This window comes from Equus quagga, chromosome 10, assembly GCF_021613505.1.
Source record: "Equus quagga isolate Etosha38 chromosome 10, UCLA_HA_Equagga_1.0, whole genome shotgun sequence".
In the NCBI taxonomy this organism is placed as follows: domain Eukaryota; kingdom Metazoa; phylum Chordata; class Mammalia; order Perissodactyla; family Equidae; genus Equus; species Equus quagga.
This window is the reverse complement of record NC_060276.1, coordinates 107458614-107477151: the sequence shown is the minus strand read 5'-3', so window position 1 is coordinate 107477151 and position 18538 is coordinate 107458614. Positions and strand designations below refer to the sequence as shown.

Genomic DNA, 18538 nt, shown 5'->3' with positions numbered 1-18538 from the left:
AAAGAATGCTGCACCAATTCAGGGCACAGTCCTTAACTGATCTGGTAGCTTCTGCTTCCTGTCCCAGGAAATACTCACTCTTGGGGACACTCACCCTTAGAAACCAGCTGCCATGCTATGTATGAGACACCTAAATCCTATGGAGAAGCTACATGTGGGCATTCTATTCTAGTTGACAGCCCCAGCTGAGCTCCAGTCAACAGCTAGCATCCACTGCCAGCCAGGTGAATAGGCCATCTCAGACCTCCAGCTCAGTTGAGCCCTAGGATCCTGCAGTCCCAGCTGACACTGGATCATAAGCGCATGGAAGACCCCAGGTGAGAATCGTCCAGTGAGCCCAAGACAACCCACAGAACAATCACACAAGAGACCCCAAGAGAGACCCTCCCAGTAAGCCCAAGTCACAGACTTGTGAGAATTAATAACAAATAGTTTTATGTCTCTAAATTTTGCAGAGTTTGTTACAGCAGCAACACATAACCAAAACATTCCCCGTCATAATGACGCAACTGACTTAGAATATATTTCTAAGAACTTGAAACCATTCGAGAATATTTCACACTGAAGAACTTGGAGTACAGGCAGCACCAACACTCAGAGGCAGAGACAGGCTGGGAAATTCACTCGGCCACACTTGATTTCCTCTCTCTAGGTTACAAAAAGAAAGCTATGCTCTATCCACCTCTTTGAGAGTGTTGCTGAAGCCAGTTTTCTAAAACCCATACAAGTACCCGACAATGCCAACAATGAAAATAAACTCAAACGCTTAAAAGAGCAATGCCATTAATATGCACAGCCACCCAACAGTGGCTTCATTTATCTGAGATCCTGGAAAAGAATGCACTGTCAGAGCCATTCATCACATGACCTGTCTGGGTTTCTGGATGGGAGTTCAAAGGGACTAAGCCCCCGTTCAAAGTCACGTCACTTCCAGTGTGCTTTAAAGATCATACACTTGGTCTGCAGAGGGAAGGCTGAAAATGCCACTTTGGTCGGGGTTTATTTTGTGTGACACCATTTTAAAAATCAAGTGTTTCTTTTTCATCTTTCTTCAATATTGAAAAGAATATACAAAAAAAGAATATACAAAAATATTTATAACAAAAGGTATGAACAGTGATATAACAAATGCTCACACACCAACCAACTAGTTCAAAGGAAAGACATGATAATTATGGCAGGATCTCCCGTGTGCTCCCTCCCACACTCAGAGGCCTTCATCACTCTGCATTTTATGTTTGCCGTTTTCTTACTTTTTCTAAAAATCATTTTACCACATTTATATTCTTAAAAACACATTGTTGGGGCAGGCTCAGTGGTATAGTGGTTAAGTTTGCGCACTCCGCTTCAGTGGCCAGGGGTTCACGCATTTGGATCCTGGGAGTGGACCTACACACTGCTCATCAAGCCACGCTGTGGCAGCATCCCACATACAAAATAGAGGAAGGTTGGCAACAGATGTTAGCTCAGGGCCAATCTTCCTCACCAAAAAAAACCACCCCACATTGTTTAGTTTTGCACATCTGGGAACTCAAAATAAATGGAATTACGCTGCTGACATTCTTCTACAACTTCATTCTTCCACCTGGCACTACATTACTGAGATTTACCCACTGGTTGTGGACAGCTGCAGTCCATTCTTTTTCAGTGCTGTATAGTTTTGCTGGATTTTCAGAATTTACTTATGGTCTACCTGACTGCCTACTTTCTCAGACCTGGTCCATACCCAGTGTGATTCAGCCACTAATTTTCACCCAGGGAGAAACTTTCTTTCTTTCTGAACATTTTAAAATCAAGAAACATTTGCTTCTCCTTAGACCTCTGGACTCTGGAATTCTGATTTAGAGGTATCCAAGCAACTTCTACCCCAGGGCACCACTTGAGGAGAAGTGGTAGTTTTGACAGTACACAAGGAAGTCCTGCTGTGTTAGAGTTTGCTATTTTTCCTGCCTACACTACAAATGACATGAATGGGGCTCTGAAAATAAAGGCCATGACATTAATTTCTCTTTGCTGAAGTATCAGGAATATCCTGCAACACAGTATCAAAGATGGCATCCCTTAGCCTTTAAAAATTCCCCAAGTGAAATCCACAGCCCAGAAAAGAGAACATCTGAGGAACCGAGCAGTGGGAGAATAAACCGATGAATGGCCCAGAAGGAAAGAGGAGGCCAGAGTCCTTGGGCAGGTTTGGTCCTGACATTTCCCAAACCTGCCAGGCGAGCCCACTCCTGCCCTCCAGCTTCTCCTTCCTTGCTTGCTTTCATCCCACGGACACATATTAAGCATGTGCTGTGCAACAATAAATGGAGTCGGTGCCCACCCTCATAGCAGTCTGGCAAGAGAGAACACAGCACAATGAGGCACAGACGGAGCTGACCTGCTCCCTCACCTCTCGCAGGCTCTGCTCAAAGGTCACCTCCTTAGAGAAGCCTTTCTTGACCACCTTATCTAGCTACTCCCCTCCACCATTCACTGTCATCTGACTTGGTTTTATTTTTCTTCACAGAACTGATCACCACCTGGTAGTATATTCGCTGTTCACTGTTAGGTAAGCTCCCTGAAGGCTGAGAAGAGCACCGGACACAGAGTAGGTCAGGTACTTGATGAATGAATACATGACTAATAGAGGTATGCATACGACGCTCTGTGAGCACAGGGAAGGGGGCGAATTCAGCTTTGGCTGGTTCTGGAGAGGATGACAGCTGAGCTGAGCAGCTCAAGTTGGGCTGCTCTCTCTCTGGACTAGGCCTGAAACTGTCCTCATCTGCATCCACATCTCCCTCCTACCTCACCTGGGGTCCCTTCAAGTGGAGACTGTCCCACTCATTTGGGGATTCTCTGAAGCATCTGGCACAGTGACTTACATTTATTCATTCCATAAATATTTATGAAGCAACTACTAGACGCCCATTACTGTTTTGGATAGAGTGGAAATTTTAAATATTTCTCTAAGTTGAACTGCATAGAAAAGTCTAGGTTTTGTTCAAGTCTCTTTGGTCAGAGAGAGATTTTATAAAACTCAGATGATGTGTTATTTAAAATACAAAATAGTTCCTGAAACACAATCTTCAAGATTTTCAACTTTAAAGAAATAGCAACAGTGCCCATCATGAGCTTGCTTCCAAAAATCAAATTCTCCTCTCTATAGAGGGTAACAACCCTCTTGTTTGCCTTAGAGAAATTTACAATGATGATGATGAAACTTGCCAGCTACTATCCATGCAGGGACCATAAGTCAATATCCAGGAAAGAGAGGGGTGGGATCTGGAAAAACTCTAGTATGAACAGGCTTTTCTTTTTGTTAATGTCAATATCCCAAACTAACACTAGAGTAGTGACATGTGAATGGAAGGCTCAGAAATAATAAAGACAAATAGAGACCTTACAGCCCACCTAACAGATTTAGAGTTTGCAAGAGAGCAATACTATAATCAAAGACAGGCAATATGGGCAAAGAAGGATGCAACGGACTTAAAAAAAAAAAAAAAAAAAGCGACCAAGATGCTATTAATTCAGCAAGGCGCTATGGAGGATTTTCCTCATGCAAGATGGATACATCCATAGCAGGTAGTAGTAGTCCATAAAAACCATAGCAATCTCTGAGCAAAATAATAGTGAAAAAAATCTTTGTTAGAAAGCAACAAGTCAGAAATAAGCTAACGTCACTTTGAAATATTTTTTTAACATATTTCCAAGTGTTCATCAAATTTGTGTTTTATCTTACATTCTCTGAACCAAACTGATGCACTAAACAAGCTTTATATGATTCTCTCTATATAAAGAGTTTATATAACTTTCTATATAAAAAAAGAGCTTCCGGGGCCTGCCTGGTGGCACAGTGGTTAAGTTCGCACGTTCCGCTTTGGCGGCCCAGGGTTCGCCGGTTCGGATCCTGGGTGCGGACATGGCACCGCTTGGCACGCCATGCTGTGCCACATATAAAGTAGAAGAAGATGGGCACGGATGTTAGCTCAGGGCCAGTCTTCCTCAGCAAAAAGAGGAGGATTGGCAGCAGATGTTAGCTCAGGGCTAATCTTCCTCAAAAAAAAAAAGTGCTTCATATTTTCCCAAATTAAAATCATATTTTTCTTTCTCTCTCAGTACTGCTGAAGACGTTCCCATACTACTGCTGAATGAAGTTACCCAGTGAGTCATTCTTGTTAATTACTATCAGTAAAATACTTTAATGACTTAAGACAGTGGTCACACAGTATAAATTTGTTTTTCAGTTACACAGTCTCATTGGCGAGTTCATCCAATTCTTACCAAAAAAATATAATGGTTACATTAAAAAAAAACATACTGCTGGTGGTGGCTGACAAGTTATGATTGCCTTTCTGTTTAAGAGATAGATGAGAGAAAAAGGTAGAGAGAGAGAGCGCACGCGAGCAAGCTCAAGTGCCCAAGCACAATGAAATCACTTCACTCCAGATGCAGGTGAAGGAGAAAGAAGGAGAATGCCAGAAAAGCAGAACGGAAGAGAAAAATGCTGAATGGGTTATCTCAGTAAATCAGAGTCCTGTATTTACCGGATGACAAATCCCTTACGAGCCCACCATTTACCCAGAAGATACACAGAGAGTGAACGAGGTAACCTGAAAGTCCAGCATGCCTCCTGCTCGCCTCTTAGGGCTGGCCATGCCTCACTGGGGAGCAGGAGGCACATGCTGCACCACACAGAGCCCCACCAAACTGCTTTAATTGTCCAACGGTGGCAAAGGGGAAAGATGCTTACTTCAATGTCACGGGAGAAGATGACCTCTTAGAAATGCCTCCTGGAAACTCACATCTTCTCAGAGGGGACCCGAGGCCCACAGTGGGAATGGAAGTTGTTGTTCGTGGCCCCCTCTTCATCTTCTCTGTCTGTAGAGGACACAGAATAGGACAGCCATGGCCCACGAGTGGCAATGCTTCTATAATTTCTAAAAATACCTCAGATGGAAGTGACTCACACACTCTTTCAGAAGGATCCAAACAAAGCCATAGTGCTTCCCACAACGTGAATCTTTGCAGGGAAGCACCACAAGGTCATCGTATTTAGGTCATTCAGTTAAAAAAAATACCTTGAGCTTCTAAATGCAAAGATTTCCTTCTCCTTGTTACCCTGCAAAGAGCTAACAACAGAACCATATTATGGTCCTGGATATACAGAAACTGGACAGACTACAAAGATATACAAGCACTATAAAAAAGTCACAGGTAAGTGCAAATGTGGTTATAACACCCAAGACAGTGGCTGTGGCCCCTACCAGTGTAATGGGACTGCAACCCCACCCACCCCTCCAGGTCTTCTCTATGGCCTCCCTCGGCAGGAGGCAGGAGGCATGGGCCTCAGTGCCTGGCCCGCAGTGCACTCCACAAGGGTGGTTCCCATCTCTTCCTATCACACTTTTCTGTAGCAAATCCTCCTCTGGCCCCCACACCCACATACATCAGCCCCCTTCCACAGTAATCCACCCTACAGTAAAACTCAAGGGTCTGAAATATTCACTTCTCATGGGAGAACCTCAGGGCCACAGTGGATTTAAAAAATAAATGGGGTGATATAAAATAAATGCCCAATAGTACAGTAACATCATGGTTTTAAAATAACTCCACATGTCATTTGATGTCCCTCCCTTCAACAGGTGGAACTCAGTTCCCTTCCCCTTGAGTGTAGGTTGGTCTTAGTGACTTGCTCTTAATGAATAGCATATGACAGAAGTGATGGTGTGCAACATCTGAGACTGGAGCTTAAAAGGCGTTGCAGCTTCCCCCTTGCTCGGTCTCTCAGATCTCTCACTCTGGGGGAAGCAGCCAGCTGCCATGTCACTTGGACACTCAAGCAGCTGTATGAAGAGGTCCATGTAGTAAGGAACTGAGGCCTCCAGCCAAGAGCCACGTGAGTGAGCCGTCCTGGAAGAGCCCCAGCGAAGCTCTCAGGTGAGCGCAGCCCTGGCCATCATCCTAGCCACACCCTCATGACAGACCCTGAACCAGAGCCACCCAGCTAAGCCATCCTCAATTTCTGACCCAAAGAACCAGTGACGTAGTGAACATTTGTTTCAAGCTGCTAACGTTTGGGGTAATTTGTGTCATAGCAAGTGACAACTAACAAAATTAGTATGGTATGTATAATTTCTAAGTAAATATACATAATTGGCGGTAACTGCTCAACTTTTTTTTTCACTGATATTGTCAGTGTGACGTCAAAAATGTTTAAAGGCCACTGTTGTGGATGAAGGTTGACCTAGAACCTCAGTTCTAGTTGCCTTTGGAGGCCAACTGGCCCAGACTCAGACATCCTTAAAGAAGCAGTGACACTTGAAACATTCCTTCTGACTCCTGTCCTCTGGAGGGCAGGCTATAACGAGGACAAGGTTTTTAGGAATTTGCTACAAGGCACTAAGATTTAGGAGGGTGCAAAAAGTTAAACGATTTTCAAAGGCTGAGTGAAATTTTAAATCAAATCGGCCCCTTAAGCAGCCCCTGGAGACTGACGGAAACAGAGACGCCAGGTCAAGTGCAGGGAGGAATCAGTGTCAGATAAGCCAGCCCCGAGGGGTGAGTGAGAGGGTTTACACCTACCGGCGAGGCCTCCGCTCCTGCAGGGGCTCCTTTCCCAGCATCTCCTGCGCCAGATGTAGATGTGGTCTTCTTCCTCTCAGTGTTCCGAGTGGGAGAAGACTTATAGGAAGATTTAAGAGGGCCAGCAGGAGCTATACGAGGACAGGCATAGGATACTAGAGAGTTATAGTATAACAGCCAGAGAGACAGGGAGCACAGAGGGAAAAAGTTGGGGGAGCAGGGAGTCAAGAAGACACATTTCTGTTAAAATGTGACATGTGCAACCCACATTTTCCAAATACCACCATACATTTTCTAGTGTATGCAGAATGAACCCTACCTTAGAAGACTTCCATACTCAATGCTCAAGAGTCCAGTTCATTTTAGAAGTTCAAAGTCTGGGCTTTGGAGCCAGACAGATCTAGCACTGTCACCTAATAGCTGGATCACCTTGGGCAGGTTACTCAACCTCTCTAAACGTCAATTTCCTTGTGCAGGAAAGAGTTAATACAGCATATCTAGCTGCCGTCTTTTGAGAGGCCCGCTTACAAGGTTGGCCCTTGCCTGGCATCTGGGAACGGAGGTTTCAAGAGGGTTCCCACCATTGATGAATGTCTAAACTGTGCAAACAATATGGTCTATGCTGAACACCTGCTATCTTTCTGAGAATCTGGAATTTGGGTCCGTGACTGGCAGGGGGTGCCTACATGACCAGCCCCCAGTAAAACCCTGGGCACTGAGTCTCTAACGAACTTCCCTGGTTGGCAACATTTCACACGTGTTGTCACGGCTCATTGCTGAGGGAATTAGGCACATCCTGTGTGACTCCACTGGGAGAAGACTCTTGGAAACTGGTACCTGGTGTCCTTTGGACTTGGCCTGAGTGCCAATTGCCCGTGCTAATTGTGCTGTGCAGCCTTCCACTGTAACACATGACAGCCACGAGTGCCACCACACGCTGAGTCCTCTGAGTCCTCTTAGCCAATCACCAAACCTGGGGGTGGTCTTGAGGACCCCTGACACAATTGGTGTCAGAAGCAGGAATCTTAAGAATGATCTTGATTCACTGATACATGGTAAAAGCATTGTTTGGGAAAAGGAAGGATAAAGGAGTGGAGGATGATGACCCTCTGGTGCCTGGTGGCTAGAGTCATCCACTGTATTAAAAAACAGCAGCTGAGATGCTGTCAGTTGTGAGGGGTGAAGTACCCATAGAGTTTGAAGATGACCCATCCAACTCCAAGAGTTGGCTTGCTGGATCCTCTGGCTGCTTTTCGTTATGCTGGCTTAAGTGAGGGAAAAAGTACAGTGTACAGCACAGGTGACACCTTTGATTTTTGTTTTCTCCTCCAAGTGGGAGTGGGACATGAGCTCCTTGTTCTTTGGCACCAGTGGTTTGCTGGAATAGTCTGAGTACTAGAACCAGAACAAGTCTCCATACTTGATGATTTTTGCATAATAGAGCCTCTGGAAAAAGGGAGACATAAAAAGAGAGGCAATCTCCAGAGATACACTTTTGGAGTTTCAAAAATCAACCCAGGACCACTACAGATATAGAACACCCTACCGTGGGGTCTTAACCTGTGAAAACATCACAGATGCTGGTGGACCATCTGGGACAAAGACAACTGCCCGCAGGAAAGGGCTTGTTCCCTGATGGGACCATTCGACCTGGAGCTTCCGCTTGGCTCTCGATTTCCAATGCAGAGCCTGCGTGCATTCCTAACTTGTGATTCCTGCCAAAGCTCCAAGCTGGGAAAGGGCACTCACAGGGAGTGGGACCCCTCCACCCACCCGATGACCAGACTTGACCCCCTCCGGGGGCTGCCTCACTGTGGCTGACAGGACGTCTGGTGTTTGACTTTCCAAATTGGTTGCAGTTTGTAACAATGGACTGAGAGCCTGACTTGACCTCCTTCACCTTTCTCCCGCTACACACACCTCAGAAAGGTGATTTGTGCAACACATCTGTCCTCGGGACGGGACTGACCTTTTCGAGGCTGCTCACTGGATAAACAAGCAGGGCAAAAGAGATGAGAGGTATGCAAGCCTATTTTGAAATTCTTTGAACTCGGAATTTTGTCCTAATTCCTGAACATGATGTATCTTTCTGGTTAAGTTGGATAAAATTTTTTTATAAAAATGCTCTTGTTCTTCTTGCATTAAATCTTTTCAGATGAAAGGTCCCAGCGAGAGTAGAGGATGATTGAGAGAATGTAAAGTTTTGATTACTGAAGGGGGCCCACTGATAACAATGGAGAAAAACAACAAACCCCAGCACCTAGAGTGGTGCAAAGGAGGGAAAGGGCATTTGTGGTCTTTGTTTTCCAGAACTGTTCCTGGGAACTCTCCCTTCTTCCAGAAGGAAAACTGTGCTGCCTTTGCAAGCACTTCAGATCCAGATGGACTGCAGAGCCCAGATCGCATGTGAGTGTATGACTGTGAGGCGGCAGGGGCAGGCCAGCTCCCGTATGGAGCCCAGAGAACACCTCCACATGCAGTCCGTGCTCAGCACGCGATGAACTAGTGTCACGGACAGAACGGTTTGGAACTGACCACTTCAGGTAGTCCCTCTGAAAATAAGGGCTGAACGGAATCACTCGGACCAGACCGAGAACCTGCGGCAGGAGGAACCATGGTGGGAAGCCACACTGTGCACCGTGATGGCCTGTACTGCCTGACCAATGCATGTCCTGCTTAGGGTGCCTGAACACTGTAAACTCCTTGTTTGCAGGAGACACATGTGCCCTCTGGGATTGTACTTCTTGGGTGTGTGCCCTGGCCATTGTGATACTGCCTCAGCCCTGGAACGCTTTGAGTCTTCATCCTACTGGCCAGAGCTGTGCTGGGCCTGAATTGACGCCTCGGGCCAGGTAGAAAAGGTTCATGTGGAAATGTACAAAGGAAGCCACCTGGCTTTCTAAGACAGACCTTTATATAATGGTTTGTGTTTTAACTGGCTAAGTCCAGAATCCCTAAAGGGCTTAGGTGAAATCACTGCTGTAGGTCAGCCTCAGCCTGCTGTGTGGGGTCCTACTGATGATAATTCTGCTGTAAAGACACCTAGGCCAAGGACCAAGTGGGGACACTGTGCGGAAGAGAGAAAACATAGCGGGCATGACTGCTGTACTTGGAAAGGCCTGCTTACAAGGGTAGCCCTGGCGTCAGGGAACCTGGATTTGGGGAGGGTTCCCACCATTCATTTATAAGAGTGGCTCACTGTGTCTAAGCTGTTTGCACAAACAACACGATTTATGCTGAACACCTGCTTTCCTTCTGAGAATCTGGAATTCAGGTATGTGCCTGGCAACGGGTGCCTATGTGACCAGCCTCCAATAGAAACTCTGGGTACTGAGTCTCTAATGAGCTTCCCAGGTCGGCAACATTTCACACGTTTCATAACTCATGGCTGGGGGAACGTGTCCTGTGTGACTCCATTGGGAGAGGACTCTGGAAGCCTGTGCCTGGACTTCGTCCCATGCGTCTTTTTCCCTTTGCTGATTTTGCTCTCTAGTCTTTCACTGTAATATATCAAAGCGATGAGTCCGAGAGAATCATCAATCCTAAGAGTGGCCCTGGGGACCTCCTGACACACTCCCTGTTCTCAAAATGGGAATACAGGCATACCTCACTTTACTGCACTTCGCTTTACTGTGCGTCACAGACACTGCGTTCTCATAAGACCCTGCACCAGCAAAAAACATTATGACTTGCTGAAGGCTCAGATGATAGTTAGCATTTTTTTAGCAATAAAGTATTTTTAAATTAAGGTAGGTCACTTTTTTAGACATAATGCTATTGCACACTTAATAGACTACAGTATGGTATAAACCTAACTTTTATATGCACTGGGAAACCAAAAACTTCATGTGACTCGCTTTATTGCGGTGGTCTGGAACCGAACCTACAATATCTCCGAGGTATGCCTGTACTTCCTACTTCCCAGGAATTTTTTGTTTGTTTGAGATATAATTAATATACTACAAAATCCATCTTTTAAAAAGTGTGCAATTTAGCAGCTTTTAGTATATTCGCAAGGTTGTGCACCCATAACTACAGTCTAATTCCACCACATTGTCAACATCCCCAAGAGAAACCCTGTACCCATTACGCAGTCACTCCTCTTTCCCCCTCCCTCAGCCCCTGGCAACCATGAATTTACTGTCTCTCTGGACTTGCCTATTCTGGACATTTCATATAAATGGAATCATACAGTTTGTGGCATTTTGTGTCTGGCTTCTTTCACTGAGCACAATGCTTTCAAGGTTCATCCTGTAGCATGTATCAGTAATTCATTCCTTTTTAATAACTGAATAATATTCTACTTTATGGATATACCATATTTTGTATATCCATTCATCTGTTGTTGGACATTTAAGTTGTCTCTACTTTGTAGCTAATATGAATAATGCTGCTAAGAACATTCATGCACAAGTTTTTGTGTGAACATCTGTTTTCAATTTCCTTGGCTCTATACCTAAGAGTGGAATTGCTGGGTCATATGGTAACTCTATGTTTAACTTTTTGAGGAGCTTGTCAGACTTCTTCCCGAAGTGAATGCATCATCTTACACTGCCATCAGTAATGTATGAAGGTTACAATTTCTCCACATCCTTGCCAACACTTATTTTCTTTTGAATTTTAGCCATCCTAGTGGGTGTGAAGTGGAATCTCATGGTTTTCATTTGCATTTCTCTAATGACCGATGAAGTTCAGTATCTTGTCATGTGCTTATTGGCTAATTGCATATCTTCTTTGCAGAAACAGCACAACTACTCGGAAATAGCTAGAACTAGGTAGAGGATTATTTATCATTTATATGTCATCTTCCTGAAGACACCATCTTGGGAAGTGAGACCAGACCTGCGCTGATGCGGACACAAAGCATTACTCATCTGCAAACAGAGAAGGCCAGCCCTCATTAATCTTGCCATGATGATTTGATTCACTTTGGTCAAGGAAGGGCTTTGATGGTGTGGCCCAGCGTTTTTCAGACTCCAGTGTGCAAGTCTGGTGGGCCCGAGAGTCTGCCTTCCTAACAAGCTCCCAGGTGATGCCGATGTTGCTGCTCCACGGACCATTCCTTGAGTAGGGAGGCTCTAGACACTTATTGAGCTCTTGCTGTGCCAATCATTGTGCTATCTCATTTAATCCCTACAACAATTTAAAATAACTCCACCTTCCAGATGGGGAAACTGAGGCTTAGAGAGGTTAATTAACTTACTCAAAGTGGCAAGAGCTAGTAAGTGGTAGAGCTGGTTATGGGACTCCAGAGACTGTAGTTTACAGACTACTTTGCCAAACTGTCTCTTAAAACAAGTCTACTAACCTCCACAGCTCATGAAATGGATTTTTTTCCTAATCCACATGCCCTCAATCATAAAATAATTTACTCACCTTTGTGACACTTAAAAGAAACATAGCAACAGTAAAACACTAGGGGGTAGAAAACGTTATTAACCATTGAAGACATTTCACAAAACCAGCAAATAGGAAGCAAAATACAAAAAGTCAGGAACTCATAGGCCAACCAACATCACTTCAGGTATTTTCCTCAGCGTTACCAGCTTGGCTTCTTTTACCTGAGTCACTGGCCTGCTCAGAGAGCATGAGTGCACTTCTGCTTCTGGCTAAAGAAGCCTGTGTGGGTGTCAACAGTCGCATAACAAGAAAGGTTTCCATGGGACTAAGGTGCGTGCGATGAGCTGAGGAATGGAATCAAATGAAAACTTAAAAAAGCAAAATTAAAACAAAACAAAATAAAATGTTTAAAACAACACAATGCATGATGCAAACTAACTTCTGGGTGGCAGAACCGATGTGGAAAATAAAAATATTCTAGCAAAAGATGGCTTTGGAGTTCATCACAGTAAAATAAAACAAACCATGTGTCATTTCGAGTTTAGAGAGTGTGTTAATTCTCTTGGGGTGCCTTAATTCATTCAATATGTTATTACAGTATTAGAGTATTATCTGTATCACTCAAAGAGAATTAGCCCATCTCCCAAGATGTAATATGGATTCAAGAAACTATTTACTCACCAAGTAGATCTAACATTGAAAAAAAGATTACTCCTACAAAACACTTGTTTTAGGTACTCTGTTAAAAAATAGTTCATAAACACACTGATTTTGTTAATGTATAAATATGTATCCTTTCATACTTTCTCCATGTAAATAAGGGAAAAATTAAAAAAAGAAATACAAAAATAACCAACTGATTATCAGCTTTAATGGAAGTAGTAGTATTCATAATCCAAAATTCAGTGACTGAAATGTCATTTTGATGGTTTTGGAATGTATTATACAGTAATGGATTAACTTTTCCATTACTTTGTATTCTTTGGGTACCCACTAGCCAGTAAATGGTTTGGGAATTAAAATTTTTCAATTTAAAATCCACAAGCAGATAATTCAGTTGCCAACAACATATAATAACATACTGATATCTTTGCGTATTAATCAATGCAAATATGAATTTTACATCACTTTGTAACCACATGAATGAAAACATATGGAACACACTAATGGAACAGCTATAAAGAGTTAAGAACATGTAGATGTTTTCTCATCCAGCTCTTAATCCAAGGTTTCCAGCGCTTACCCATGAACTGCATCAGAGATCAGCAACACTGACACTTGAGGGGTCTCTGACACACACGACCAGCCTCTGTGCTGGGAGTGCAAGGCGATGCCAGTGATAAACAACCAGGAAGGCACACTGGCCTCTTCAAAGTCACAAACATCCTCCTGCTCCCGCCTTGGTGATGACTTGCCATGTAAATGCTCCACGGGCACCTGACACTTCTGCAGTGATGCTCTAAAACACGCATTTAATGCCTGAGGAGCTCCCCTCCCTTCCCTAAGCCACATACTCTGAAAGGTGCAAACTCAGACTTTTAGTGACTTATCTGAGCCTCCATTAGAACACAGGTGGTTTTAAGTCTACTGAGTTTCTGGAACTGGCAACATCCTATACATATCATCTCCCATCTCAAAACAGAGTATCGGAAAAGGCCACCCATCCTTTTCCCCTTTTAAAGGCTTCATCTTAGTTCTAAACCTCTGTTTTCAAAACAGAAATGGGCAGGCCTACAAGCCACAGACAGCAGCAGAGCCCCATTTCTTCACACATCTAAGTCTCCCACATAGCTCTGCCTCTTCAGTTCTGCTATTTCTGGCTAATCAACCATATTGCATCCATAACCAGGCAGTTACTTTTTAATGGTCACATCTGCCCACTGGTCAATTAATTCTGGGGCAGGGAACTCCTACACGCACTGTGGAAAATGGAATAGTCTCTTTCAGACTAGGAGAATATCATTAATTCCTGTCCCTATTCAACAACGACCTGGCTCTAAAGAGCGATGCCACTGTCCCAAGTCCCATTAGTGAGGCCCTGGGGCTCCCACATTCAGACCACAAGGCTAGGGTAACGGGGGATCCGCAGAAGGCTCAAGAGGGGCTCTCACAAAGACTGACGTTAAGACGCTCACACTAGAAAGAAGAAAACTGGAGAGACCAAGTCTGCACGTTCACTTGCCTCGGTCTGGGGAATAGGATATTGCCACGGTGGATGAAGACAGGCGCTTACTCATGGGAGGCTCCGTCTGCTTTGGCAAATTCATGGTTGATGTTGAAAGTTTGTCACATGCTGCAGAGAAATGCATTAAAGACATTGGTATTCACACCACTGTAGACTGAGAAACACATATCCCAAAGTGTTCTTCCTGTCCTCATCCACACGCTCCTAAACTGCTGTGGCACAGCACACTGCTTCCATCGTCCTGCTATCTACCTAGCCTATCTGGAAATGTCCAGGCCACAGCAGCCACTTGTCTGAAGCAAGATCTTCTCTTCCATTTCTCGACTTTGTTCTTCTCTTCAATTTCAAACGTTCAACCTCACTAAACTGTTCAACTAAGGCCATGTTCATCCCACCAGCAAATCATTTCCTTGTGTCCAGGTACTTTCAAGTACATTCAGACCACACAAAAACAAAACCAATCTGGACCCAGAGACAAATCACCACTGGAAAAGGTCCTATGGTCTGGCTGAAGCTGTGAGCTGAAACTGGACTTTCTCTGCAGGTGATCTACAGCTCAGGCTGGAGAGACAAGTAACTTGTAACGCAAGGAGCTGTACCTACAGCAGAACAAGACTTAGCAGTTGGTTTCTTCCTCTTATCAAGAGATGGGCTCACAAGGGCCCTTTCTCAAATGCTAGGACTGTTCATGGTTAGGATTTTAACAGGTGGTCCTGGGTTTGGTGTTCTTAACGTCTAGCCATTATTTTAGACTGGTTCCTAAATTAAACCATGAGAGCAAATGAAGAGGCACTGACAGTGCCTTGCCAAGCCATACTGGAGCCCGAGGCAAAAGGAAAGAAGCGTGCTCTGGGCTTTAAAGGGAGCAAACTCATCAATAATATTTTCAAAATCTACTCCTCTCCTCATCTTGTTTTCAAATGAGAGAATTACCACGTTTCACAATTTCTCCTAACCAAGTGATGGTCTTAAATAATTATTAATTAACCTAAGCCAAAGTAAAACTATAATAAATTCTGCTTTGGTGTAAATAAAATATTTAAACAAAATTATGTAAGTTTTAATAACCAACTTTTCAATTTATCAGTATTTGTTCCAACCACTTTAACATTCTGGAAAAAAAATTAACCGTTAGAAATTACAGAGCCAGCCCTGATGGCCTAGCAGTTAAAGTTCAGTGTGCTTCGCTTTGGTGGCCCAGGTTCGGTTCCTGGGCATGGAACCACACCACTCGTCTGTCAGTAGCCATGCTGTGGCAACAGCTCACATAGAAGAACCAGAAGAACTTATAACTATACACAACTATGTACTGAGGCTTTGGGGGGCAGAAGAAGAAAAAAAAAAAGAAAGATTGGCAACAGACATTAGCTTAGGGCAATCTTCCCCTGCAAAAAAAAAAAAGAAGAAGAAGAAAAAAGAAATTACATAAAACTATATACACATTTCCCCTTTTGCCTCAGGCTCCTATATGGCTTAGCACGGTACTGGTCTTTAGAAATTCGATATTTTGTTCATCATGGATTGCCCGGCATTAACTTTGATTTATTAAAATATTATTGTATCTTGATTACTGAGATTTTTGGTGTCCCCTGAAATTTTGTGCCCAAGTCAAGTACTGCACTCACCTCATCCTGGCCCAGGCTCTGGGTGTGATTTGTAAGAGGTAATTATCAACTCTACCTGCTCCTTTCCGTTGGGGGAAGGCCAGTGCCCACGCTACAGTTAACTCGGCTCGTGCAGCAAAGTCTCTGCTGCTCAGCAACACCAGTAAGAATTAAATAAGCACTCTGCTTCGTCAAAGGAATGCTGGAAACCAAGGACATTTATTCCTACTGCTAGAATTTGACCATCTGCATTGCTGGGAAATACTGCATCCCTTTTACACCTTGTTTTTTCTTTGCCAGCCAAAGATGGGTTGAATTTCTAAAGTCGTTATTAAATGAAAGTAAAATTTTGGTAGTTTTGTTTCTAGACCCTAAGAATTTCCCAGGCCTGTATCCAAAACAGAGGGAACCTCTTAGACAGAGATAACATCAAACCGAAGCCAACTGATCTCCTTGTTCAGATTTTTGGTGTTAGTACTGATCAACTCCTTAACACTCCCTCTCCAACACCTCTCCAGGAACCCATCGCATGAACACTCAGAACTCTGCATGATTACAGGTTTTGGTAACCAGAAGTGACTGAAACACACTACTACATAATACCTAAAGCCAATGATTAATGAGAGTGTTAGAGATCTAAATGCGCAAGGTCAAACATTGACAAGATTTTCAAGGCAGAAGTCAGTGAGCTAAGGATGAAATGTCTCCAGGGCACTGGGATGTAAGGCATGCACAGCTCCACGATGACAGAGGAACAAAGAAATATGAGCATGTCATTAACATCTCTAGAAAAAAGTTCTAAGGAGTCAGACTACAAAATCAATTGTAAAAGTGCTTGAGACAGACAGTGATGGAGGAGGGTGATCAGAACAGTCATCACAAAACGCCATGGCACGGTGATGCTCAGCTATACCGTTGGTGGACTCGGCAGCGGTGGCGGTAGTCCCTGGGTCCGGAGGGAGGGTGCTGGCTGCTAAACCTAGAGGAGGGGGTGGGGTATTTTCTGATTCACCTACACAGCAAAAAATCAGAGCAAAGAGAGGTAAAAGAAAAAAGTCCCAATTTCTGGTTGACTTTAGTTTCTAATTAGGAAATTAGAAAACGTAACTGAAATGGGTTGTTGACGTCTCAGAAATAGAAAAAATAATGTATATTCACTGACAAAAGATTAAAAGCACAATACAGCAAAGTCAAGGAACTGCACTACATATGTAAACCCATTTGCTCTCAGAAAGAGCTAGTATACAACTCCTGTGTAATAGAATGGTAAGATCACAGAGAAGAAGTAAGACACTAAGGAGAGGGAAAAGCCACTCAGAGACTAGGAACAATCCATACAGTAAATTAAACATTTGAAAATTTAAAGATGAGTATGAACGGGATAATGAAATAAATAAGTCACCTTGAAAGAAAACTGAAAGAGCAACAGAAATTAATAATGAGGAGGGAAAGCTCCAGACCCTGTAAGGGGGTAACCGCTGCTCTGCCTTTCAGGGTCATGCTGTAGAGGTGACTTAGCCTACTGCCAGGGACCTGCCCTGAAAGCAGACTATGCCTGGGCTTGCTAGGTGCATCCAGTTAACCAGGCTCTGCATTCATTTTCTTTGCTTTTCTTTTGCTTTACCTCAAAGCCCAGTTATTGCATCAACTGCTATTTGCTACCAAAAGGAATGCACAGACCCCCTTCACGAGAGATGCATACACAGGAAGCCTGGCAGTTTTAAACATCACTTCTGAAAAACGTACCTGCAGACCGCGACAAAGCATCCCCCAGATCCTGCGGGTGCCTGCGATGTCCCTGATCTCCAACGCCTCCCCTCCGATCTCCCACCGGGGCCCTGCAATGCAGGGACGGCTCTACACTCACCCTCGCGTCCTCCGGATGCTGCGGCCAGCGATGCTCCCCATGAGCACTTCTTTTTCAGCTCCAGCTGCTGCGTGCGCTCCAGGGACCGGCGCATCATCGCCTCCAGCCGCTCCTGCCCAGTTCATGCAAGGAAGAGCGAGATTAACCACGCAGCCCCACTGCACTGCCACGCCTCAGTGCTGGGGTGAGTCACCAAATGGGGCTCTCTGTGCTCAGTATCCAAACCCCAGACGCACGTGCTTTCTCCGCCACGCCAGTGGGTGGAGAGTAAACAACGTGGCTAGTGCTGGCTCCCAGCCCCATCACCTCGTCCCCTCCCCCAGGGAGAGGCTGCTGCCGCAGCCAGGCCTTGATTTGTTTAAGAATATGCCAGACCAGCATTAACTCCTTGAGGCCTGTCTCCAGTCCTGTTTTGTCCCATCTAGTAGAACTGGAATTGTGCACTAGAACCAACTACATCCTCTCTAGTTGAAAAGCATAAAGACTTCTGATTCGAGAAAATTTAAATTAAAATATAATTTGAATTTTTCTAGCCTTATAACTTTTTTGGGGTGATACATGACTTTGAGATCTAGTTTGCAAAGCCCCATTCTTATCTGAGACCTCCTTGAAGGCGAATCAATTGTTTTGTACATTGTAACACTTTTCTGCTACATAGCATTCTGAGGATAATACTGCATATTTCAAAATTTAAAAGAGACATGAGCAGGGAACATTCTGGCCACAGAATAAAGCATCTACGCATTCTCAGAGTTCGATGGGGTGAGAGGAAGAAGAACTAAACAGTTCCTAGCCAGAAGAGAAAAACAACAACCAGGCTTTTCTCTTAAGAGTATTTATCAGAAGCACTCTCCTGTATTAACCAAATTGTTAGTTTCATAAAGCTGGGCCTGAGTGCTGGTAAATACGTCCTTGGCACTGGAGTGAAGCTGTTCTAATTCTGCACGCCCCACCACCCCAATGACGCTGCAA

At 44.2% G+C, this 18538-nt stretch overlaps 1 protein-coding gene across 2 annotated transcripts in view; it reads right to left on the bottom strand.

Annotated features, from left to right (window-relative positions):
• The window catches only part of MAP7D2 (MAP7 domain containing 2), a 101014-nt gene that overhangs the window by 28250 nt on the left and 54226 nt on the right, over positions 1-18538 (bottom strand). The window contains exons 4-9 of one of the 2 annotated variants that reach the window (XM_046673639.1): positions 17567-17678; positions 16613-16678; positions 14093-14203; positions 12132-12254; positions 6571-6725; positions 4739-4866 (exon numbers count right to left, since the gene is read on the bottom strand). In XM_046673639.1, coding sequence (XP_046529595.1) covers positions 4739-4866; positions 6571-6725; positions 12132-12254; positions 14093-14203; positions 16613-16678; positions 17567-17678 — 695 coding nt within the window. The remainder of the gene's footprint in view (positions 1-4738; positions 4867-6570; positions 6726-12131; positions 12255-14092; positions 14204-16612; positions 16679-17566; positions 17679-18538) is intronic. The other variant, XM_046673640.1, reaches the window with a different exon arrangement.